This window comes from Panicum virgatum, chromosome 9K (assembly GCF_016808335.1).
Source record: "Panicum virgatum strain AP13 chromosome 9K, P.virgatum_v5, whole genome shotgun sequence".
In the NCBI taxonomy this organism is placed as follows: Eukaryota; Viridiplantae; Streptophyta; class Magnoliopsida; order Poales; family Poaceae; genus Panicum; species Panicum virgatum.
Window position 1 is genome coordinate 65,218,299 of NC_053144.1, and position 24,086 is coordinate 65,242,384.

A 24,086-nucleotide genomic window follows, 5' to 3' on the forward strand; every position below is an offset into this window, starting at 1 on the left:
GCTAACTAACCCCCCGAGTACTCACCCTCTGGGCTTAGGCGGGTGCATTCCGCCACCCGGCTGTGGTTTGCCTCACCACGACATTTGGCGCGCCAGGTAGGGGGGCTTTAGCTAGTTTTAGCTCATCTCTTTCCCATCTCCATGGCTCGGGTGGTTGAGCACTCCCACCACGACGACGACATGGAGATGACGGAGGGTGTGGCGTCATCCGCGCCACACGCCTCTCGCCTTCCTGTGCCAGGGGCAACCGTGCCCTTGGAGCAACCACCGTCGGCAGCGGCGCGCGCTGCACGTCGGCAAGAGTCAGGGCGCCCGACAAGGGCCCCCTCACAAGCTGCGAGCGGCGGAGCGACAAATCCCAGCTCGCAGCATACCTCACTCATGTGAGGAAGCCCGCTCTGGCGGAAAGCCAACTCCGGTCGCACCAAGCCCGCTCCGGCGGAAAGCCGACTCCGGTCGCACCAAAGCCGCTCCGGCGGAAAGCCGACTCCGGTCACACCAAGCCCGCTTCGGCGGAAAGCCCACTCCGGTCGCACTAAGCCGACTCTGGTGGCTCTCTCCGGTGGAAAGCCGACTCCGGTCGCACCCCCGACTCTACATCTCTGTAAGTCCTACCCTTAGAGGCCCAGCAGGGAATAAAGCTTTTTCCTTTGTAACTAGGTAGTACTTCCGTGTGGTCTAGTCCGGTGAGCCTCCCCCGTGGAGGGGTCCGAATCTCTGCGAACCAGGTTCAGGGAAGCATACTCACTCTCCGGGGAGGTCCGGAGCCGTGTAGCCGCTTAGCCTGGTTCCGTACCCTAAGCTTGCATGCTCTACCTCCCTAGGGCGAGTATCGTAGTACCTAAGACTGGGGCCCCGGAGGTCCGGACAGCTCCGGCCTCATAAACCCGTGTTCTGGCTTACATCGCATATCTCATGTACATCTAGTTATAAAGGAAAAGTTTATTCTCAGTTCACCTCTAAGGATGTTACATTCCAATTTCAATCTACGCATTCTGTTTGCACTAACCCCCACGTGGCTTCTTACTCTTGTGCGGTGATTGTGGTCCAAATTGAGTTGGCTAATTAGTGACTTAGCTCGAGACCCCTCATGGAAGAGAGGGGTTCGGACCTCTGGGAACCTGCAAGTTCAGGGAAACGCACTCATTCTCTGGGGAGGTCCGGAGCTATGTAGCCGCTTAGTCTGGTTCCGTACCCTAAGCCTGCACGCACCACCTTCTGTGAATGAGTGCCGTAGTACCTAGGACTGGGAACCTGGAGGTCCGGATTTTCTCTTAACCTAAAGGCCGGCCCCTTGAGCTCCGTTCACAGAACCTAGCTGTCTATCTCAAAGGATTACAGCCAACAGGATTTGGGACCCGTGGGCACGCTACTAAGCATCTACCTTGAGTCATGTGCAGGTCCAAACGTGATGTTGCAGCAGGTGACCCAAAAGATGGATGACGCAAGACAAGACCCTTGCGGCGCGCACCGCTGGGCGCCAAAAGCAGCCAAGTTGCTCACAGTAGTGGCCCCACCTGCGGGTTCGTTGCCTCTCCCAAGGCGGGCCCGGGGGCCTCTGTCGGTACCCTGCAACTGGGGTACCCACTCCTACTATGCCAAGACTCGCGTAGTTATCCGTAACTACGCCCTAAGGAGCTGAGTAGCCGGACCACTGGGGTCCGACTCCATCTCACCAGACCAACGGTCCCGGACCCGCTTCCCGCTCGGGGACGGGTCCGGTGTCACCATGTGTCCTAGAGGTGGAAATGCTCAGTACCTGTGGCCGCGGACCCGGACCCCCGCAGGTGGGTCCGGGACCTCGACGTGTCATCCGGACTCCGGCAGATGGGTCCGGGACCTCCACGTGCCTATCCGGACCCCCGTGAGCTCTCGGCTCAGCTAGCTGATAGGGAGGGGTCCGGAGCCGCCACGTGTCACGCAGACGCGAGCGCGAGCGCAAGCCTTCCGCTGGAAGCTCCCTCACCCACCCGCATTAAGTGCGAGTGGTTGAGGCAGGCTCTGCTGCCTCTGGGCACGGGGCAGCTTTTGTCAGTCCACAATGTAGATCGCCAGTTACCGAGGCGGCTCGTCAGTTACCAAGACAAGCATTAAAGACTCAGCGCCGTGCGCATGGGTGACGAGTCATGATGACCAGCTACTGACTGGAGCAACAGTGCACGCTGCTACAGTGGACTGAGTCAGTAGTTCGGCGCTTCATCATGATCTCGACGCGCGGCTGCGGAGCCTAGACTCTACTCTGACAGGACAGCTCAAGACCATCCCTGGTCAGAAACTACGCACGGAAGCCGACGACAAGATCTCCGGATCTGAGGCATTGAATGCCAAAGTGTAGTTTATAATACATCGCCGGGTTCACATGTCGGGGCTCCGCTCAGTGTACGTGCTCCCCTTGGACATATAAAAGGGAGAGCACGCCCGCTAGAACACGGCTCTGGGGGGACTCTCTCGAGACTCAGCTGAGAGCACACTCAGACACACACTGGACTCAGCTCCAGGCTGATCCAGACACAAGCAATACAACACTCAGTGGACGTAGGGTATTACGCTCCGGCGGCCCGAACCACTCTAACTGGCTGTGTTCATCGTGTCCTTGAGCGAGATCAAACTAGTCGCTAGCTAACCCCCGAGTACTCACCCTCTGGGCTTAGGCGGGTGCATTCCGCCACCCGGCTGTGGTTTGTCTCACCACGACAGAGTTCTTTCTCCATTTATGCGTACCTGGTGATGTGCTGTTGCAGTCATGGTTTTTCACCATCCTAGAACACGTACAGTTTCTGACTAAGTATACTCCTAAGTCCTAGCTAGGATGATGACAGTTGAGGTTAACTTCACCTAGCATGCTATATGGCTAGATAGATACCTTTGCCTGCACGATTAATGAGGAGTGCTTTGTGGTTCTTCTTGAAATGTTGTTTGTGTGGCTTTACTTGGATATGTAGGATGCTTAATTTTGTGAGCTCTGGGATTGTACGGGAAAACATGGGAGCTGCTATTCCCAATCCACGTCCTGTAGCTGTCCCGATGAATAGTCGATCTTCTTCTTTCTTCCCCCTCTCATCGATCTCTTTTCTTCAGTTGTAGTGCACCAATCTCGCGCTCCCTCCCCCTCTCTGCCTCTCTTGTCATGAATCACCCCGTCATGATTTGGGTCAAGTGTAGGGGTTATGGAAGAATATGTGTCAGTGTAGCTCATTAGCTTTGCTGCCATTGTAGCAACTCATTACTAAATTCAGTGTCAGTCGAAACGTAGCTAGTTAGCTGCGTTGCAACTTTGCTAGTAGCAGGGTCTCTGTCTCTCTGACATACCCTTCCTACCTTATTCAAGTACTATACCCCTATTATGGTGGGAACATCCATGATTCCAGTTCCATTGATAAGCAAGCTTCGCGCACAAGTACTATACCCCCATTATAATACGGTGATCCCGGACAATTTAACCATTTCTTCATAGAAAATTCCGTCCGGTTGGCCACAGCCACACAAAACCGATTACAGGCGTCGCGATGCGATCCGTTTGTTGGGTTGGTGCATCCTCCAGAAGCCATTGCTTGATCTGCACGCCCATGGATGATGTTAGATAACTAGGCAATTTTCGGTATATTTTAATTCTAAATATTACTAGCAATTTCATGGTATAAATGAGTGATAATGTGTGAATAAGATATGTGCATGTGTTCATATTATTCTTATTAATAAGCATGAACAAAAAGTTAAACCAGAATAGGTTTAGAGTGTACCCCAAGGCGGAACCAGTGCCGGAGGCACCGGTTGCGCCGTTACCAGCTGGAATAGACATGCTATTCGACTGGCCTTACCTGAAGTAGCCGAACGATGTCGATGCAGGAAGAGGTTCGCAGTGCAGTCCCACGAACGGTCACCTGGAAGCAGACGAAGTAGTCGTTCGTTCACGCCGGGAAGTGAGCTGTGCGCGCAGCACTAGCGATGGGAACGGCAGAAAGCAGCAGAGGGAGAAGAGAGAGGTCTCCTAAGCAGGAGTACCTGCTGAAGTGTGTGTGGATGAGAGGAAGAAGGGGTGGTTTATATAGGCGTGGAGGTGACTCAGGTTCAACGAACCTAGACGTCGTAAAGAGTTTTGATGAGCGGCAGTTACTGGTGTGATTCTCCAGTCATTACTGTCAACGTTTATTCTTTGTTGTTTTAATGTTCTTAACAGCACATCACGTCGCACCGCACCTGCACGTCACGTCCGGCCGCGCACACGCACCGCCCGTCCGGCCGGCCTCGCCTCGCCCACGTCCAAGGCCTCGGCCTCGGCCCGGCTCGGCGAGCGAGCGCGCACACGCGTGTAGTTCACCGACCTCCTCTTACCGGCTTCACAAGTGGTGTACACGAAGTCCACCCTTTAAGTCGGTTGAGATCCTCCTCAAATTCCGGTATGGAATTAAGCAATTGATTCCCTAGCATTTAATAGTGGGGTTTAAATTTTTTTATTATATTGATTAGAATAAATGGGCCAAGCCCATAATTCTGAATTGAATTTATAGTTTATCTGCGATTTGGTCAGGGTTTCATTTCCTTGCCACTCATCCTGACAGCAACTCGTCAGGTTTCCGAAATGATCGCTGAGACTGAGTCCAACAGGCGAGGCATCGGTGAAGGCAAAAGCAAAATGCATCTCCCGTCTGCACTGTGCGCTCGCGGCACCCTCTCCAACAGCGGAGGCAACACGCGACGCAAACTGCCTTCGTTGGAGAGAGAAGATGCAAATATACACACCCTCTCTCCTCGAATGCAAACTCCCGTTGCTCGATGCGCCGCCGGTGGGAGGGGAGCGGAGGAGAGGGGTCTGGGGAACTCCGGCGGAGGAGAGCACTGGAGGACGGGGCTTCCGCCGCCTCTCTCCGTGCGCGCCGTCGTCGGCGAGGCTCGCCGCCTCTTCCTCTCCGCCATGCGCGCGCGGGTTCGACCCCGCCTACTCTGCTCCGCTGGCGCCGCTGTCCGCCGTCGCTGCCGCGTCGCGCGCGTTGCGTGAACCGGCTCTCCTCGCCCGCGGCGACCATCTCCCTGTGCACGTGCTCGGGAAGCCGCAGCGTGAACCGCTCGAGGTCGCCGTCGAGGCGCATCGCGAGGGAGTGGCCCGTGGAGTGCGACCGCGGGACGAGCGGCCGCGGCCGCCCCGACCGCGACCGCACCGCGCGGCGCTGGCTCCCGATCCACTCCAGCTACATCGCCTCCTCCCTCCTCGTCTCCTCCTCGTCCTCGGCGCCCTCGCCGGCCACATCGACGGCCACCTGATCCGTGGCCTCCTGCTCCGCGGCCACCTCGCCGGGGCTGCTCATCCTCGGCCGCGGCGAGCTCCTGGTCGGGGTTGAGGTTGCACAAGGGGGCGGCGCTCCTGCGGGTGCGCTCCTGGCCGCGGCGCTCGCGATCCGCGGAGGAGTGCGACCGCGGGACCGGAGCAGAGGAGGACGAGGGGCGCCCGCCAAGGCACCACGCCGGCCGAGCTCGAAGGCGGCTCTCGGCGGACCGTGGCTCGGAGCTCCCCGTCGTCCGCCGCCCAAGCCCTTCTCCGGGGCGCGTCATCCCCCAAGCGCGCCGAACGCGGACGCGCGGCGAGGCGCAGGCGCGTCCTCCCCCATGCGCGTCTCCGGCGCGGGCCGAACGCGGACGCGCGGCGAGGCGCGCCGCCCCCACGCGCGTCTCCGGAGCGGGTGTGGCGGGCGGCCTGCACGAGCAGCGGCGGGCCTCGGGCGGCCACGCGCGGCGGAGCGAGCGTGGCGAGCGGCGGTGGGCCTTGGGCGGCCACGTGCGACGGAGCAAGGGCGGGCCGGCGCGCGGGAGGGAGGCGGGGCCGGCGCGGATGGAGGCGGGCTGTCGCGCACGGAGGCCTGGTCGAGGCGGAGGGCGAGCGGCGCTGGTGGCGGAGGTGGATTTGCAATTGGCACTGCTGTTGCTGTTGGAGTACTCCGTAAAAAATACCTCTTCTCATCACTGTACAGAAAAGGCAAACTCCCTTTGCCTCTCCAAAATGCTCGGCTGTTGAAGTCAGTCTGATGCCGCGTCCCTGTTGGCACTTGGACACCAAGGTACGGTTCGGTTGCCCGGGCTCGATCAGGACCAGCAAGGACACCTGCAGCCCCGCTTCCTCGTCGGCCGCCTTCCGCGCAGCCTTGCTCGAGTCGGTGCGATCCTGGGCGTTCCTTCCTGCTCCAACGCATCCAGATCAAGCAGCATCAGGAACTGTCGTCCGCACGGCACTGAGATTTCACCAGACGCCTGCAGGTTTCTTAAATGTTTCTTAAATGCAATGACCCAAGAGAGGCCCATAGCATTGGGGATTGGCATGAGCTCATCATATATAGAACAGGGAAGTGAAAAGGAGGGGCAAGCTGCTGATGCAGATCGAGATGGGGTCGACAGCGACCCTGGTACTACTGGTACTGTACATTTTGCGCATTATTCAGGAATGAACAAAAGGCAACCGTGTTGATCATTAGCCATCCAATTAGCTAGCGCCCTTGATTTTAACGTCTCGAGCGCCGTCGATGTGCACGCCTACGACTGATCCAAGAGTCGAGCTTATGTCTAGGCATCTCAGCACATCTGTAGCCATCACAGTTAAAGTGGAAATTCACTGGTCCTGAAGTGTTGTTGCATCTGAATTAATGCACACCACAGAGTACTGTACACAAATCCTAGATGATCGATCCATCTAGCATTGCAGCTATATATCATTTCGGAATTGAACAGTTCAGCTTAACCCTACTGCATACAAGCCAACACAATCCAACTGCACACCAACCTGACTTATCCCTTGCCATTCAAGAATGCCATAAGCAGATGATCTACACGCGCACATACCACAGTTGCTGATCCAGTCTAATCTCATCTTCGCATCAGTAGCTAATAAAGGGCGTATCCAATGACGTAGGCTTTCCGCACTGTGCGGCGTCTGCGGAAGAATTGTCAATAAGCCTCAAGCCTTACTCACATAAATGTGCAGAGACTGGGGCTCGAACCAGGGACCTTCCGGTTACAGACGGTAGGCTCTACCGCAGCACCTGGCCCGCCCTTCCATCAGTAGCTAATAATTAGAGATATATTATTTCATCCTGATGGGTTCCTGGCGAACTGATGTTTTCTTTGCCGGTGCAATGAACGAGCAATGATGACTGGAGAAGTGTGTCAAATACAGAACTGAATTAAAAACGACGTTCATTCCATAGAAAATGCGTGCTCAAATCGCATCAGATCAGGTGCTCACATCAATGGTACAGGCGGCTTTAATCTGTTTCATAGTGATGATGATTCGGATCGTACATGCCCGTCGTGCTCGATCTCGTCCGTCGTGATTTTCATACGTGGAAAGACGACGGCAGTCGCGGTGTTGGAAGGAATACACACTTAGCAATAGGCAAAAGCAACCAATTAGTTGAACCCAATGCTTCAAAGAATCCTTTTTCCACTTTGGTTTGTGCTCCTTTTCCACTTCGGTTTCTCCTTCGTCTTCTCCTTTTTCTCCTTTCCTTTCCGTATTCGGTGACACTTTCAGTAACTTTACTCCACTGTAATGTCAGGGGATTTGCGAGACGACGGACCTGCTGAACGTTCAAGAGCCGCTTGGGGGATCAGAAATTGTGACGTTACGTCTCACCTGGATCGTAAAAAAGAGGTTTAGTAACTGATTTGGAGCATAAGACAAGCACATTGAAATCTGAAGTGCTAGCTCGGTCTTGTAAAAAATTGCTTACACACCTAGTGGTGGTAATGGGCCATGGCCCTAATGGTCTCTTCACAGCCCAATAAAGCCCTTAAAATTTTTAGTTCAAAAATACATATGTTTAGAGCCCGGCCCTTTTAGGGCCCGATCCTTAGATTTTCTAGTTCAAAATGTTGGGCCCTTTACCACCCCTATACACACCACTTCTGACTCTTACCATATAGTACTATCTCTTTTTTTGAAAGATCATGAACCATGCGGTTCGGCGTATATTAATAAGAAGAAGAGAATTGACCCTATTGATAGGTAAACTGGGCTCGAAAACTGTTACCATATAGTACTATCTTTTTACCAAAGAAACCAATGTAACTGTTTGGCGAAAAATATGATCTTCTTTAGTGGTCTTTGGATTATTGTGCTTTGCTTGCACTTTATTTATGATGTTTACTCTACTCCATCCCCTTGTGGTTCCATACTTCTCTTTAGGCTTGGATGTAGGACTGTGCAATGGTTCTTGGTAAATGGCCGACAATATCTTTTCAAAAAGCTTCGAAGAAAAGGAACAGATGCTATACCATTATCAGGTGATTTTCAGAGTAGCACTTGTTAAAATGTAACAGGTCTAATCTTACTGGCTTTGCTGATTAGTAAGCTGAACAAAGGCGAAAATCATTTTTGTTTAATCATGTGTCGCTGAAGAAGACATGTCACAGGCATTTGGAGTTATTAGATTACAGTCTTCGAAGATCTCTTGTTGGAGCCAATGTACGAGAAAATAAAAGGCGATCGGACACCATCGGTTGGCCGGTCCGATCCGTCTCATCAGAGTCTCACACGATTTGAACGCAAAAGAGAGATAAAAAGGTGAGCGTGAGGCCTACTGCAGTCTACAGGAGAGCAAGTGCCGGGTGGCAGTAGGGTTACAGAACCTTGAAAGCAACTCCATGGGCTAGCCCCCTAGCCTTTTCTCCGTTTCCTTTTACTGGTCAAGGGCATTCTTCTTCGTCTTCGATGTCGGTGCTCGATCGCCAGAAGGCCCAGAACATCGATCGGTTTCTCTTTCTCACCAAATTTCTGATGGTTTTCTTTGTCTTTCAGTTAAGAAAGTTTAGATGCAAAGCTTACTGGTTCTTGTTCCATCATTCCAATCCATGGGACTTGACATGCTGTGTCCGGCTCAAAGGTTATCTTTGTCACAGTCACAGGCCAGTGGAATCTAGTTGCTAGCTGACCCATCTTTTCTTGAAGAAATGATGTGCACATGGCGCCAAATTCACACAGGCCTTCTGTTTGCCACTCCTCATACATTGCAGTGCGTACATCTGCCGGTAAGCAGAGGAAGAAGATGGATTCTTCAGTAGTTCAGTGTAAACTACAAGCCGTGCTGCCTCATCAGGCCAAATTTAGTTCCGTAGCGCGAGAAGAACAGTGGTCACCACCATATCTGGTTTTTGTCCATGGCGGCGAGGGCCTAGATGCTAATGGCAACCGACGAAGCGTGACTCCAAGCGCGCACGAGAGCCTATTCAGCTGCACGGCCCGCAACATGCAATACGGAGGTGAGCGTCAGGACAACCAGGCGGCGGCGGGACGCCGGCGGTCTCACCTAGGGCGAGAACGCGCCAGCGCGGCGAGGCATCCTCAACACGGCAGCCTACAGACGCGTTGCGGAAATGCCAGCCAGAGCTGCATAGATCGAAGGATACTGATGTGCGCGCGGCGGGAGGATCCTGATGCGCGCTGAGCGCCGCTCAGTAGCCGGCGGACGGCGGCGGAACGCGGCGGAACGCGGTGACCGCGGCCGCGACGGGGAACAGGGGGGTGGACGGCATACCGACCAGGTGGACGGTATTTCATTTACCGTCCACCCGGAGATCACGGAGGCCGTCCGATCGAGAACGAGCGGCAGGATCGTAAGCGGCGGAGGCACGCGAGAGCATCGGGTGGGCCGAAAGACGGCCAACGGCCCAGTTTATTGCCGAGGCCCAGAAAATGAATAGCAAGCGGACTCCGTCGTCATCGCGCGCGCGCGAGTAACGGGGCCGGCCGCCGCCGTGCTGGAACTCGCGCCGCCGCCTGCCGGAAAGGGAGGAGATGATGGTCATGGAGGAGCTTTCCTTCAAGTCAGGCGGCAATAGGAGGCCAGATTACACTAGAGCCGCCACCGAATGCCGATGCTTCAGATCTGGGGAGAAGAGAGTAGCTCTGCGGCAGCCATGCCAGCGTGAGCTTGAGTCCTTGACGACGAGGCAAGGGGCCTTGCAGCATCGATGGCGTGTGGTGATTTGTGAATTTGCAGTGCAGCTGCAGCTAATCAGAGAGAGAAGTGTAACCTGCAAGTTCTCGCTGCCTGCCTGGCTCTGCCGTTGCCGTTTACCAATGAGCAGTGCTACGCGCGGAGCCTCTGATCCGTTGACGGCGACATCGGGGATCTCGGTGTGCCGGCCGGTTGCTTTCAGAGCCTTTGATCTGCCTCGGGCTCGAGGGGACGCCTGAGACGATATGATAGGCAGCGGCGCTAGCCTTTTCTCCGGTTCGTTTTCCTGATCAAACGCATTCTTTCTCCGTCTTGCACATGTCGGTGCTCCATCGGTAGAGCATCAATCAGTTTCTCACCAAATCTCCGATGGTTTTCTTTTATTTCAGTTAAGAAAGTTTGGATGATGCAAACCTTACTAGTTCTTGCTATTACGTCATGAATAGTGTGTTTGGCTCAAAGGTTATCTTTGGTCCGGCACTGGCTAGTGGGAATATAATCTAGTTGCGAGTTGCGAGCTGACTCATTTCACTTAAAGGAAATGATGTGCACGTGCTCCTGACGCCAAATTCAGACAAGCCTTTTGTTTGCCTCTGGTCCTGCCTTACCGTGCGTAGGTAATCAGAGGAAGAAGACGCGTGCTGCCGAAAGGAAAACTCTCCCTAATTTTGTTCCGTAGTGCAAGGAGAACAGTGGTGACCATTTCTGGTTTGTCCATGCCGGCGAGTGCCTAGATGCTAACCTGTGCCTTGTCCTGCCTGATCAGCACAGCCCCTGAGCTTTTTGCGCTGTGCATGCAGTCTCGGCAATTTCACCGTACCGCAGGGTGAACCTGCGCGTTCTAGGAGTCTCCTGGAATCTTTCTTGCGACAGCAAAGGCGATGACGGCGGGTTCACCTGCGGGCGAGAACGCGCCGGCGCGGCGAGTCCGTCCTCGGCACGGACAGCAGTCTACATACGCGCCACCGCCTGTGTGCTGGCGTGGCGAGACGTTGCCAGACGGAGCCGCTGGAGGCGCATAGCTCGTAGGACCCTGAAGCGTGCTTGCGGCGGCAGGACCGGGCTCCTTCACCGCAGCTCCGCTCAGGAGCCGGCGGAAAAGCGGTGACCGCGGCGGCGACGGGAAACAGGTCGGGGACGGTACTACCGACCGGGTGGACGGTATTTCATTCACCGTCCACCCCGGAGGTCACAGGGACCGTTAGATCGAGAACGAGCGGCAGATCCGGCGGTGGCGTGCGGGAGCGTCGCGTGGGCCGATGGAGGCCTAATCAGGTCGGCCCAGTTTACAATCTAGGCCCAGGAAAATGAATAGTACCCCGACGTCGTTATCGCGCGCAAGCAACGCCGTGAGGGGCCGGTCGTCACGTCAGGCCGCCGTGCAGGAACAGCGCGCGCGACGGCGACGCTCCTGCCTGCCGGAGAGGGAGGAGATGAATGGCCATGGAGGAGCTGTCCCTCGATTCTAGCGGCAGGACGAGGCCAGGTTCGGCTGAGTGCCGTGCCGGTGCTTCGAGTACAAGCCCACGGAAGGGATCAGCTCGGTGGCGGCCATGCGCGCCAGCGTGGAGCTGACACCCGATAACGCCCTACGACGCGTATCATCAGCTAGCCCAGGGAACTTGTGAATTTGCCACGTATCTGCAGCTAATCAGAGAGAGAAAGATGGATTCTTCAGTCAGTGTGAGCTGCAAGGTCTCGCTGCCTCTGCCGCCGCTGCCGTTTACCGATGAGCAGTGCGACGCGCGGAACTTAATTGATCCGCCGACGGCGACGCCGTGGATCTCGCCGCGCGGGGCGGCTGCTTTCGGCGGCGTCTTTTGATCCGCCGGCCTCGCGCGAGGGGACGCGTGGGACGGCGGCAGCCGCGCTGGCAACCGATCCAGCTTGGCTTGCCCCGGGCCGCCCGGCCGCTCGCCGCTTCTTATCCTTGAGGCATCATGTCAGGAATGGCCGAATGGGAACATCTGGTGTGTGTGAGGGAGCGAGTCCATCTCGCGCCGACGGCGCACCTGCCGCGGCCGCGCCACGGCGCCAACCATCCAGCCAGCCACCCACCGATCTCTGATAAGGCGGCTGAAAACCACGAGCGTGTCGTTCCGCGTGCGACCGACGGCTTGGTTGGATGGATCTCGCCACGGCACGACCCCGGTTGGGTTGGGCGGACTCACCGGCGACCGGCCGGTTGCGGCTTCCAGGCCATGCGTCGGGCTTGGGTGTGTGCGGTTGCGCCGCTTGCTCCACCTCCCCGGGTCACCACGCCAACTCGTGTGCTCCTCTGAGTCCGGCACAGCACCGCTAGCCACCACGCTCCACACGCAACAGTAGAGTGCTGGGCACGTCGCGGAAAGGGCTAAACTGGGCCTAGAGTAACGTTGGTCCCTTGTCTCAGATCGGCCCAGTCGAGTGGCATTTGGGCTCACATTCTTTACATTTTCCTTTCTATTGTCTACGGGTTCGATCTAGAGGTGGTAAAAGGCCCAACATTTTAAACTAGAAAATTTAAGGACCGGACACTTAAAAAAACCGGGTTCTAATTTTATATAATTTTGAACTAAAAAATTTAAATACTTTGTTGGACTGTGAAGAGGCCACTAGAGCCATGACCCGTTACCACCCCTAGTTGGATCTGATGGACTCAGTCAGTTTGGGATCCACCAGCTTGCACATCGTGCAGGCGACGCCCTCGTCCACCGTGGCGGCAAGCTGGGCCAGCTTCATCCCACGCTGCAGCTCTTGTACAGTTGTATTGTACATCAAATGCTGCGCGCACGTCGCCCCGTTCCAGCGATCATGCGTACCGTGCCATGCGGATCCTGTGGTTCCATCTCACCGATCCTGATCAGTCTCGTTTCATTCAGCTGAGATCGTGCCGCGACATCGAAATCCCAGCTAGAAGCATCTCGCGCTGTCTGCTCACAGCATCAGGAAGACAAGATAAAATACGGAGTACAAATCTTTTAGTTCCAAAAACAGAGAGGAATACTCAATACTCTGCAGTGAAAACAAATTGCACACGTATATTGTATACTCCATCGTAGTGTTCACAGAATCGGGAACAGAAGAACCAGATACGATTGTGTTTACAGAAGCATTCTTGTACAGCAAACTGAAATAGTACATTCACCAGCAACTTTCAACACACACAGTCAACGTACCATCGGCAGCAACTACTGCAAATTTACACACTCCAGCACTGGCAAACATCGCAGGAAAGAGAGACTGTTACCTGGCAGCTTTGAGCCGCCTCCTGCCCAGGAACATGATGATGCGCGGGAAGAGCGACAGCTTCTTTGCCTTCTTCGTCTTCGCTTGCAGGGCCAGGTCGTTGGGGCTGCTCCTCCCGGACGCGTCCGACAGAGGATGAACTGACGAGGGGGCGCAACTGTCTTCTCTGATCGTGCATTTCGTGTCTCCACGGATGATCTCTGCGGTGTTTGAAGGTTTGGCTTCAGATTTTGAAGCCCAGTCACCAGCCCTGCGGCGCCTGCCGTTCTCCTCTCTCCATTTCCTCAGCTCCTGCTCCATGGCCAGCTTGCCCTCTGTGGCCCTGTCGGCCCGCTCTGTGGTGGCGAGCAATGCCTGCTTTCGTTCTTCCAAGGCCTTGTATGTTTCGTTCAGTCTTGATAAGGTGCGTGATTCAGACTCCTTGGCTGCCTCGACCTGTGCAATAGCAGCAGCTGTCTTCTCGTGCGCAAGCTCTTCTGCCCGATGGGACCTCTCGACCAGAGATGTGTACTCATCCACATCAAGTGCGATCATCTGAGAAGAACCCTGTTGTTTGATGTTTGCTGAAACCTTGCTGTCATCCAGAGTATTAAGCGCCAGCCACTGAGACTCTTTCGCCACTTCTATCTCTCTCAGAACTGCTTCAAGCCTGAATTCCGTAGTGCTCAGAGCAGCCTTCGCTTGCTCCACTTCTTCCTTTGCCTTTCTTAATTCTTCCCGTGTCTTGGCAGCGACGGACTTAGCCTTGTTGGCTTCATTGGCTGCATCTTGCAGAACCTTGGGCAACTTGACTGCTTTATCTCCGTGCTCCTTCTCCTTCGCACGAACTGCTTCAAGTTCCTGCTGAGACAATTTAATCTCCACCTTGAGAGATTGGATGGTTATGGATGCCATCGCTTCCCTCTGCTGAATGGCGGCAAGTGCTGTTTTCTCTTTGTTCAACTGTGACCCGAGTGATGCAGCAGTTGCTTTCAGAGCGCATAATTCATCTGTCACCTTGGCAATGCTTTTCTTGTGCTCCTCGATCTCATTCCTTGACAGAATGATGGCTTCTTCTTGCATGGATTTTTGAGTTCCACTTTCTTGTTCCTGTGCTTCCTCGATTAACTTCGCCTCCATATAAGTGGCTACCTTATTCTTGAGATCCAGCAACAAGCTGGATGATGTGTCAACCTGTGATTGCAATTCTTGAACAGCAGAAAGCTCCATGCTGATTTGATTCAGTTCTTCCTCTGCTTGTCTGAGATCCTTTTCCCATGCCAGGCAATCCGCATCACGCGCCATCAATGTGCCTTTCTTGTTTTCTTCAGCATCATGGCATGTGGACTGAGCCAAATCAAACACCTCCTTCAGTCTTTGGAGCTCTATGGTGAGCTCCTCCACTTGTTTCTCGGCATCTTTGGACATTGCTAAGGCTGTCTGAGCTTTTCTAACGGAAATATCTGTTTCTATCAACAAAGAATCATAATCCACCTGGACTTTTCTGAAGTCATCTTTCACTAACATAATTTTGGCAACCAATGATTTGCGCCGTTCTTGAATATTATTCAACTTCTCCTCAGCTACAGTACTATTGCCAAAGTCAACTCCCTCCATCTCTTGTAAAATAAATTGAAACAATTCCAAGTCCTTGGCATCCACCTCTATGGCTTGTTGCTTCTCCAGGACGTGTGTCATCTCGTCAATAATGTTCTTTGTTCTCTCAAGCTCATTGAATACTGATAACTTTGCAGCCTCTGCAGCTTCTGCTTGACGTTTACATTCTGAAATTTCATTCTTCAGCTTATCAAGCTCAAGTATAGTATGGTCACTCTCCTGCTTATTAGAACAAACGAGAGTATTTCACAGAATTGTAACAGATACAATCCATACAAAAAATAATAAAAAAAAGGAGAGAGAAATTCTCAGTTACTCGTGCTGTCTGTGATCTATGAGTTTTCCAGTTGATGCTACCACCAAATTTTGATGCAGCAACCTTTACTGATTCGATGGGGGTTGTAGTATCAACAGTGGTTTTATCCATTCTCAAGTACTTTCTGGTGCTTGATCTGCTCACAGGTGTAGGGACCTTTTGCCCTGTGTCTCCAAGGTCCATTTGGTGCTTATGAAATCTGTTGACAGTCAGTGGTCTATCTTCTTTCACCTTTTTCTGGATGTCAGGTGGTGTTCCACAAGCAACCTTACCAGAATTAATACAATAAGCATCATCTTGGACCCCTTCATTTAACCTAAGCAAAGACTCTGAATCTGCAGAGACATTTACTTCTGAAGCTTCCATTTTGATAGAATCATCTTGGGCTTCCTTTGATTCATAAGCATCACTACAGGAAGTTGGAAAGCCATCAGGTATTTTGTTGGTGAACATTAATTCGCAGCTGCCTGCTTTTGGTGACAGAGCAACAAAATCACCAATAGGAACTTTTTGTTCAACTGAAACTTCTTGCAAATTGCCTTTCCCGTCAGTCAATATGAGGCTCATAGGGCATTCTTGCTGCATTGATGCCTCAAGCATGGAACTAGCTGTGTTTGATCTCATTGTGTTAGAATCACCATGGGCTCCATTAGAGGAAGATGTAATACCATCATGAACTTCATTCGTAGATGTCATTTCACTGCTGTCCACTTTTGCTGAAAGGTTTGAGTCACCAGTAGGAACCTCTTGTTCAACTGAAATTTCTTGCAAATTCCTTTTGTTCTCAGCTAATACAAGGCTAATAGTATACTCTTGCTGCATTGGTGCCTCAAAATTAGCACTTGCTTTCTTCAGAAGGTTATTATGATAATCTTCATCAGTACCTTCAATTAGTTTAGGCTCTACTGAACTTTGCAAAGATTTTGGTGAAGATACAATGTGAGATGAATTGGCCTCTTCAATTTTCTTGTCTGCCATTCTTTCAAGCCACAACTCAACAAATTTGTTACTAACTGAAGAAGAGACATTGAAGAACTCATCAAGGATGGACAACAAAATAGTCAAAACCTAGACCTGAGTTACAATTGATTTTACCAAAAGAAATGTCAAATTACTGATCAAATTGACGCAGATCCTAAATTATAATACTGTATTACTGAATAAGCATCCTTCATCTATGAAGGATGCTCAAAAAAGAACATTCAGGAATGATCAGAATTCAGAACTAGATAAAACTAGGTCCATGGTGCATAATCATCTTTATATAAGACACAAACAATTGACCCGATTATTAGTCAGGACAAAGCTCCTTTGACCTAAATATCATGGCTCAAAAAAGAGTATCGAATTACTGGGAACATATGAATACCCCCACAGTAAATTTTGTCATGATATGCAAGCACATCCCATATGAAACAAATACTGGGAACAATCAATAAGGGAAGACCATCTAAAACAACACATGGAAGGAAAGTATACAAAAGACTACATGAATTAGAAATAAATCAGAATACAAATACAAAAGCAGAATCCGAACCTTACTCAAGACACTCTTACGTGTACATTTTTATCGCAGGAGAACACAAAGGTAGGACAAAGGATTTTGGGCAATCTATGCATGATGTTTCAGGAAGAAAACTGGAGGCAGGGAAGAGACTTGAAGCAGTGGAGAGCCATTTTGGAGGTGGGAATACCCACACAAATAGCTACAGGAGAAGACTTGGACTCATTCCCCAATCTAATAGTTGTTTTGATTTATTTCTGTAGTTTATTGTTTATAGTTACTTCTGGTGCTATTGGCACAAGCTGGATAGCCTAAAGAAATTGTGTGCCACCAGGAAGCACGAACAGCTGTATTGGCAAATATTCACATATAACCTCATGATAGTTGGAAATTATAAAGAAGATTGTGCATCAAACTGAGAGTTCACCTGAGTACTGGACAGTAAAGGTATTCCAGAATTGCATGTGTAAATCTTCAATTGTCTGCTCAATCCTCTGCATATTTTGCTGTGCTCATGTAACTGATATCCAATTTGGATATGACCGGATCTCCTTGAGTCAGTCTGTGCACCATCGTAAAAAAAAAGTATCAGGTCAAATAATTTCTTATAGTTACCAATATGATAGTAATCAGCACAGCAGAGCAACTGTGAAGTGCCTTACTATAGCAGAACCGTCCAAATTAAACTGGTTTAAGTGTGCTAACTATCATCTTTAAGCATTAATCAAGTAAACACGCACTTAAAACGGTGTAATCCGGCAGCCTGTTGGGTTAAGGATCGAAAAGACTGGAAGTCTCACCCGAAGGCGAGCGCAGATGATTACAAGCAGACATAAGTTTCTCAAATTTAAATTACAAAACAGAACTTCACAAAACAAGTTTAAAGTAATTGTCAGAGTTAATATGCAACGGAATTTAGATAAAAGCTTAGTTTGAAAACAACGTTATCTACGAAATCGTGAGAACGTCACATCGAGCCCACCGATGTGAATCCTGATTAGCTTCAACCAGCAGCAGCTACCTGAAAATAGGGTAACAACAAACCCTGAGTATACTAATACTCAGCAAGTTTTACCCGACTATGGTATATACTTAGCCGACTCCTAGACATGCAAAGTTATTTGGCTCTGGAGTTATTTTGCTGAAAAGCTACTAATGGTGGATCCTTGCTTTCAATATTTTAGCTCAAGTTTAATGTACAAATATCAACTAGGTTTGCATAAACATCTAGAGCAAATATGGTACATCACATTATATTTTCCAAGAGTATCATAAACATATAATCCATCCTCGTCTTTCAATTCTTATTCCACTTCTTTACTACGATGTGACGCAGTTACCAAGGCTCTCATATCCGCGAGTCACGGCGAATCGATCCGATTTAACCTTGCAAGGTGGACCTAACTCACACGACACATGCAAACCATGCCGGGCCACACGCGTCAGCTGTTTCCATCATTACCACGACATCTGAACCACGCCTGCTAAAACCCAGGTGAAGGGCCCCTCACGGTGAACTCCCGGAGAACCCGGATGCGACATCCAATCCAACACCCGCCATCATCCCACGCCCAGCGTAGCAGGACGGAATTCAGAGTATCGTCGTAAAGTGGTACACAGTTTACTGGTTTCGACTACCTCCTACTTCCGGTATGTGGTTAGTACTGTTCAATCCTCGGTCATCAGGGCCAACAACGGTACGGTCCTCAATCGACACAGGCGGAGGTCCACTTTCCAAACATTCCATATCCATAATCCAATTCCTCTCCGCCCGGTCTCCATTTTTTCTTTCCTCGCAGATTCATTCTCAAGCCACTTTTCCATAAACAACAAAAACCTATAGCTCGCGAGTGACAGCAATCACTCGACTTCTACCGGATCCTAGTTAAGCATGGCAATACTAACGACACCTGTATACTAGTATAGACTCATAGGTACCTAGGGAGAAACATGCATACTAGGGTTCTATACAACTCCTAAAAACGTAAATGCACAAATACTTAAATAAACATTGAATACTCAAATTAGGGGTTATGCTCCGGGGCTTGTCTGGGTTTGACACAAAGTCAGTGTTAGTACTAGCAAGGCCTTGGGCCCTTCCGACCTTGGGCCGGGTCTTCAATTGCTCCAGCTGGTCCTTCTATCTTCAGGATACGTCCACCAACACCATCTTGGGGTTCGGTTCTGTCATCACGTGCTTCATGTCCACGCGTTGTCCATCTGGCGTATCTAAATGAGATGCATCAATGCGGATGTATGAATGCACGGAGGTACAATAGACAATGCATCAAAAAGAGCAAGCAAGACAGACACAAGGTCACGACTGAGCATCCATATGAATGAAGGTCATGAGCTAGCTTTAGCAAACATGCAAACAATATCAAGCTTAAACAAGAGTTGCATGAGCAACATCTATACAGATATCCTGTGCATTGCTTGTTTTGTTAAAAGAGAGCATGCATATCTCATTTGAAAGCTCAAACAGAACTAACACAATTGAGCAACATACTAACATGTCATACATGAATTATGATCACCAGAAAATATAGCATCCATCCCCAAATTAATTTATTTAAAGCCTTTCTTAATTTATTTAGATAATAAGACATATAGGCATATATATATATATATGATCATACATGTAAAGTGCACAATAAATTCTACCAAAATCACAGTAGATCACCAATACTCCTAATAGTCTACTGTACAAATTTCACATGCTCAGGTTTTATATTTTATTGATTATAAAAAAACACAAATTTTTATTGCACTTAATCGTGTGAGAGCAAGTTAAATATAAAACTTCATATTTTCTGTAAACACATGGCCATATTATATTTTCTTAGACCAACATAACATCATACAAGGGCAGTGGAATCACATTTTCCATTTTAGCATCTATATTTTATTTATAAAGTATTTACAACTATTTACTTAGCATTCAACAAGTTAAATCAATAACTCGGTCATACTGCACTCAATGAACTTGAAATTTTTACCACAACACACACATCACAAGAATAGCCTACCATAAAAATTTCATATCATTTAGAGTACTATAACTGCAGTTATGAAAAAGACAAGCAACACTAGCATTAAAACCTTAACAAGCATAAATCTATTTTTACAGCAAATATTTTCAACTAACACCCATCATATTATGATTCCACTGCATAGATCTACTCACAAGGATTCTAAAACATCTTCAATTGCTATTTTACGATTTTTCTACTATTTTCTACGAATTTTTAAAGTTCTAAGCGATTAGGTCCCTAAGAAACTATTCACCTGAGTCTATGACAATGCAGAAAAGCCCCTGGACTTGTTTGAATTGCTGCACAAGGTCCCCACGCGAACTTGGTGCACAGGTGGCGCTCAGGAGCTCGGTTTTTGGCAAGGGAAGGCCATGCCGGCTGCAGGGGTGTGGTAGGGAAGCACAAGGGGCTCACCTAGGGCCGGTTTGATGCAAGGGCCGGGGTCGGAGGTGGTCGGGATGGCGCCGGCGGCGGAGCAGTGGTTGAGGTGGTGCTGCAGGTCGGTCTCCGATGAGGGGGCAACCGATGCAGGTCGGGGAAGGGGTCAGGGAGGATGAGGGCGATGTGGGGGAGCGCACCATGGTCTCGAATCGGCGGGGAAGCAGCCGGAGTGGCGGGTCGACGGTCAGGCCGAAGCTTCTGCAGGCTCCAATGGTGGTCCAGCCGTGCGAGGCCGATTCCGATAGGGAAAGGTGCTGGGGAGGTCGAGGGAGGCGCGGCCGGCTCATCTGGGCCTTGAATCGGGTGGAGAACTGACCGGAGGGAGGGGATCGACCTTGGGGCGGAGCTTCGGGAGAAGGTTCCATGGCGACCGATGGTGGAGGGGTCGATTCCGGCCGGCAAGTGGCTGGAACCGCTCAGGGAAGCGGCGGAGAAGGCGCGGGATGGGGTTGGGGAGGCCCTCGCGAGAAGGATCGGAGGGGGTGCGGCCGGGGATGGGTGGGGTGGTGGAGGGCCGGCGAGCTCGGCGTCGTGGCGTGCGAGCGAGCGAGCGTGGCGCCGTGGACAACTTGATCACGAAAGCGAGCTGGCGGTTCGGGAGACTTCAGAAGAGAGTGAGCCAAAGAATATCTAGACCCATGAACAGTGCACGATTAGTACTAATGATCATGTTAAGCTCTCAATGAATCCTAATTAAGGTAATTAGTGCATGGGGTGTTACACTTACCATTTGCACGCCCCCACAATCTTCTTTGGAAACTGTAATAGTATATTTTAAAGGCAATGTTCCTTATTGCACAAAGGTGGGAATATTTCGATTTTATGCAATAATCAGCCACCAAAATGTTAAGGCATGGAAGAATGATGGAATGTTTTCTTGTGCACAAACAAAAATAAGTGTTCTGGCGACTACCTGTAAGCCAGATATGCGCATAGTTTCAAGACATCACCCAAAACTGTAATGTGTGACAACAAACATGTCAAACTCTAAACCTTTGTTTCATCAGGGCTACTATGCCATCCCAATTAAGCTAACCCCCACATCTTTCCGCAATCCTTTTGCTTCCATGTCTGATCTGAGCTGCTCACAGTCACTCCATTTGCCAGCTGAAGCATAGATATTCGAGAGCATGACATAAGATCTTGACTTTCCATGCTCAGATTCAATGAGCAATTTCCCTACAGACTCGCCAATTTTAGAATTACCATGGAATCTGCATGCTCCAAGCAACGATTCAAGCAAATTATCTGATGGCCTGAACGGCATTGTCCTAACAATATCATATGCTTCATCCAAGTGGCCAGTTCGGCCCAATAGATCCACCATGCATGCATAATGCTCCATTCGTGGTGTAATGCCATAGATTGCCTGTAGTGATTTGAACAATTTTCTCCCTTGCTCTACGAAGCCACTATGACTGCAGGCTGACAAGATACTAACAAAAGTTATGTCATCCGGATCCACTCCTGAATCTATCATCACCGAGAAAAGATCAAGGGCAGCCTCACCATTCCCATGCATACTGTATGCGTTGATCATTGCACCCCAAGTGACTGAATCTTTCTCCACTGAGCTATCAAAGAGCTCCCTCGCAAAGGATATGCTTCCGCATCTTGAATGCATGTCAATAAGAGCATTAAGAACCAAAACCTTTGCACCAAAACCCCTCCGAAGGATGACAGCCGTAACACATGCAGCAAAATCTGCATCTCCAAGCTGTGAACAAGCTGACATGAGTGAAAGCATGGTTACTGCATCAGGTTTGACATTAAGAAAGAGCATATGCTTGAACAAATGAACTAGCATATCAGCCTGCTTGCATTGGACACATGCAGATAAGAAGGCATTCCATAATATAATGTTTCTTTCACCAACTAAACTGAAAATTTTGCTGCAGTATTCTATATTGTTGAACCTACTATACATACCCATAGCTGATGTGAAGAGGGCTGTTTCCAGCCTAGTGAAATTTCGTACTGCATAGTTGTGTATAGACTTCCCTTGCAACTGGCTCTGACAAACAGGCAATAAATTCAGTAATGTTACAAGATTTGGTTTCACATCATTCTTGACCATTTGGTAAAACAAAGGCAATATCCTTTCAGATAAGTTGTTTTTGCGATATCCACTCATCAGAGCATTGTAAGTGATTGTATTCGCAGAACAACTGTCAAAAAGTTTCTGACCTGATTCAACAATACCACAATTGGTGTACATGGTAATGAGGGCATTTGTAAGAGAAACATCAGAATTACATCCACTTTTGATTGCTAGAGAATGAACTGATTCTCCAATTGTAGCATCCTCGGACACTGAAAGGGCGCTAATAACACCAATCAGAGTTACTAAATCAAACTGCACTTCTTCGTGGCACATCTGGAAGAATAACATTAGAGAAGCTTCTGAATCCCCTATTTCAGCAAAACCAGATATCATAGTGTTCCAAGATACTAACATCCGTATTTCCATTTTCTGGAATAATGTATAGGAAGCTGATATATCTCCGCAGTCGGCATACATAGCTAGGAGTGCATTCATTACGCTCTGGTTTGATTCAAATTTATTTCTAACAGCATATGCATGTATCGACTTCGCCATGGGCAAATCTTTTGTGTGTCTACATCCAGAGATCGCATTAATGATACCTGTTGCATCTGGAGCCACACCCTCGATCTGCATCTTGCAGAACGCATCAAGAGCCCTGCTCCATTCATTGTTCACAAGGTATCCAGAAATCATAGAGTTCCACACAAGATTGTTCTTCTCGGTGAAACAACAGAAAAGGAGCATAGCTGAATCTAATTTCCCAAGCTTCGAATACATGGAAACAAGAGCACTGACAACAGAAACCTGCTCTGAAAGGCCAAACTTGATAATCATACCATGCACAGACTCGCCTTGGTTTATACCAAAGAATTCATTGCAAGATGGAAGGACAGAAACCACAGTGACTAGATTAGGTCCTAGGCCTGCACAATGCATCAATCTGAAGACCTCAAAAGCTTCCTTCCAGTTGCAGTGCTGCATGTACGCTGATATCATGGAATTGAAAGATACCAAATCTTTCATAGGTTGCATATTGAAAACCAATCGAGATGAGGAAAGATTGTCAAATGCAGAATACATTGAGATGAACGCAGATGTAAGGGGCTCATCAGCTATCACCCCATATTTCATTGCCAATGCGTGGAGCGAACTACCAACATCCTTTGCTTCGACACCACCGCACATACCAATGATACCAACAAGTGTGCTTGCATTCAACCTCATGCCACCCTGCTGCATCTCCTGCAACATCTCTACAGCTTCTTGGAAGCACCCATTGAGCGAGTACCCTGAGACCATAGCGTTCCAAGAAATTAAGTCCCTCTCCACCATGGCATCAAAGACTCTCCTTGACACATTAATCTGGCCAGCCTTTGCGTACAAATCAAGGAGCGCAGTCTGCACACCAACATTGCCCCCATGCCCTGTCCGCAGAACCCTGCAATGCACCTCCCTCCCCAGTCGAAGGCAAGACACAGCCGTGCAAGCCTTGATGACCGGCGGGAAAGTGAAGTTGTCGGACCCAAAGCCACACAGCTCCCTGTAAAGATCAAGAAGTTCTCGGTGGAACCCATGGTCCGAGAAGCAACGGACGGCGAGATTCAGTGAATACACAGTGGGGCGGCTGTGGTAGCCTTCGGCGAAAAGGGACGCCGCGGGAGCGGGCTTCCCTAAAGAAAGATACCTCTCGACGAGGACCGTGAAGACATAGTTGTCCCGGATCGATCCCGTGACGGCGAGCCGCGCGTGGAGCGCTCTGAGGCATTTCAGCGAACAGGTGTTGTGCACGAGCACGGTGAAGGCTTCAGCCTCAAGGTGCCCAGCCTCACTCGTCGGAGCTGAGGAGGCGAAGGATTTGATGCGGTTTTTCTTCCATTGGTACTGGACCCATGTGATCTTGAAGAATTTGGAGAGATTGACGCAGTGGGTGGCCATGCCATGGAGGAGCGCAGAGAAGGGCGTGGTCTATCTCGCCGGC

At 50.2% G+C, this 24,086-nt stretch overlaps 2 protein-coding genes across 7 annotated transcripts; both read right to left on the bottom strand.

The window, feature by feature from the left end:
* Positions 1 to 12,996: 12,996 nt before the first annotated feature.
* Positions 12,997 to 24,051, bottom strand: LOC120647075 (protein WEAK CHLOROPLAST MOVEMENT UNDER BLUE LIGHT 1-like). 4 transcript variants are annotated; one of them, XM_039923692.1, is made up of 5 exons: positions 20,975 to 21,012; positions 20,789 to 20,850; positions 17,013 to 17,147; positions 15,082 to 16,094; positions 12,997 to 14,984 (listed from the first exon to the last, which is right to left on the bottom strand). In XM_039923692.1, exons 3-5 carry the CDS (start codon positions 17,083 to 17,085, stop codon positions 13,167 to 13,169), a joined length of 2,904 nt encoding a protein of 967 aa, XP_039779626.1. In that variant the 5' UTR covers positions 17,086 to 17,147; positions 20,789 to 20,850; positions 20,975 to 21,012; the 3' UTR covers positions 12,997 to 13,166. The 4 variants fall into 4 exon arrangements, with proteins under 4 accessions (XP_039779626.1, XP_039779625.1, XP_039779628.1 ...); XM_039923691.1 differs by lacking the exon at positions 20,789 to 20,850 and having other exon boundaries at positions 20,975 to 24,051; XM_039923694.1 differs by having other exon boundaries at positions 15,082 to 15,548; positions 20,789 to 24,051.
* On the bottom strand, positions 20,916 to 24,077 carry LOC120647074 (pentatricopeptide repeat-containing protein At5g39350-like). Of its 3 annotated transcripts, none has more exons than XM_039923689.1 (2): positions 23,793 to 24,077; positions 20,916 to 23,648 (listed from the first exon to the last, which is right to left on the bottom strand). In XM_039923689.1, exons 1-2 carry the CDS (start codon positions 24,041 to 24,043, stop codon positions 21,074 to 21,076), a joined length of 2,826 nt encoding a protein of 941 aa, XP_039779623.1. In that variant the 5' UTR covers positions 24,044 to 24,077; the 3' UTR covers positions 20,916 to 21,073. The 3 variants fall into 3 exon arrangements, with proteins under 3 accessions (XP_039779623.1, XP_039779624.1, XP_039779622.1); XM_039923690.1 differs by having other exon boundaries at positions 20,916 to 21,789; positions 21,991 to 24,077; XM_039923688.1 differs by having other exon boundaries at positions 20,916 to 21,486; positions 21,571 to 24,077.
* Between the last annotated feature and the right edge of the window lie 9 nt (positions 24,078 to 24,086).

Bases quoted from the DNA above. Each gene is read 5' to 3' on its own strand.
- LOC120647075 (XM_039923691.1), bottom strand. From the start codon at position 17,085: ATGCAGAGGATTGAGCAGACAATTGAAGATTTACACATGCAATTCTGG. The intron at 16,095-17,012 runs GTGAACTCTCAG...TCTCTTCTTCAG, and splicing joins CTTTACTGTCCAGTACTCAG to TTAGTAACAAATTTGTTGAG. The intron at 14,985-15,081 runs GTAACTGAGAAT...TCTAATAAGCAG, and splicing joins ATAGATCACAGACAGCACGA to GAGAGTGACCATACTATACT.
- LOC120647074 (XM_039923688.1), bottom strand. From the start codon at position 24,043: ATGGCCACCCACTGCGTCAATCTCTCCAAATTCTTCAAGATCACATGG. The intron at 21,487-21,570 runs GTGAGGCTGCCC...GTATCTTGTCAG, and splicing joins ATACAGTATGCATGGGAATG to CCTGCAGTCATAGTGGCTTC.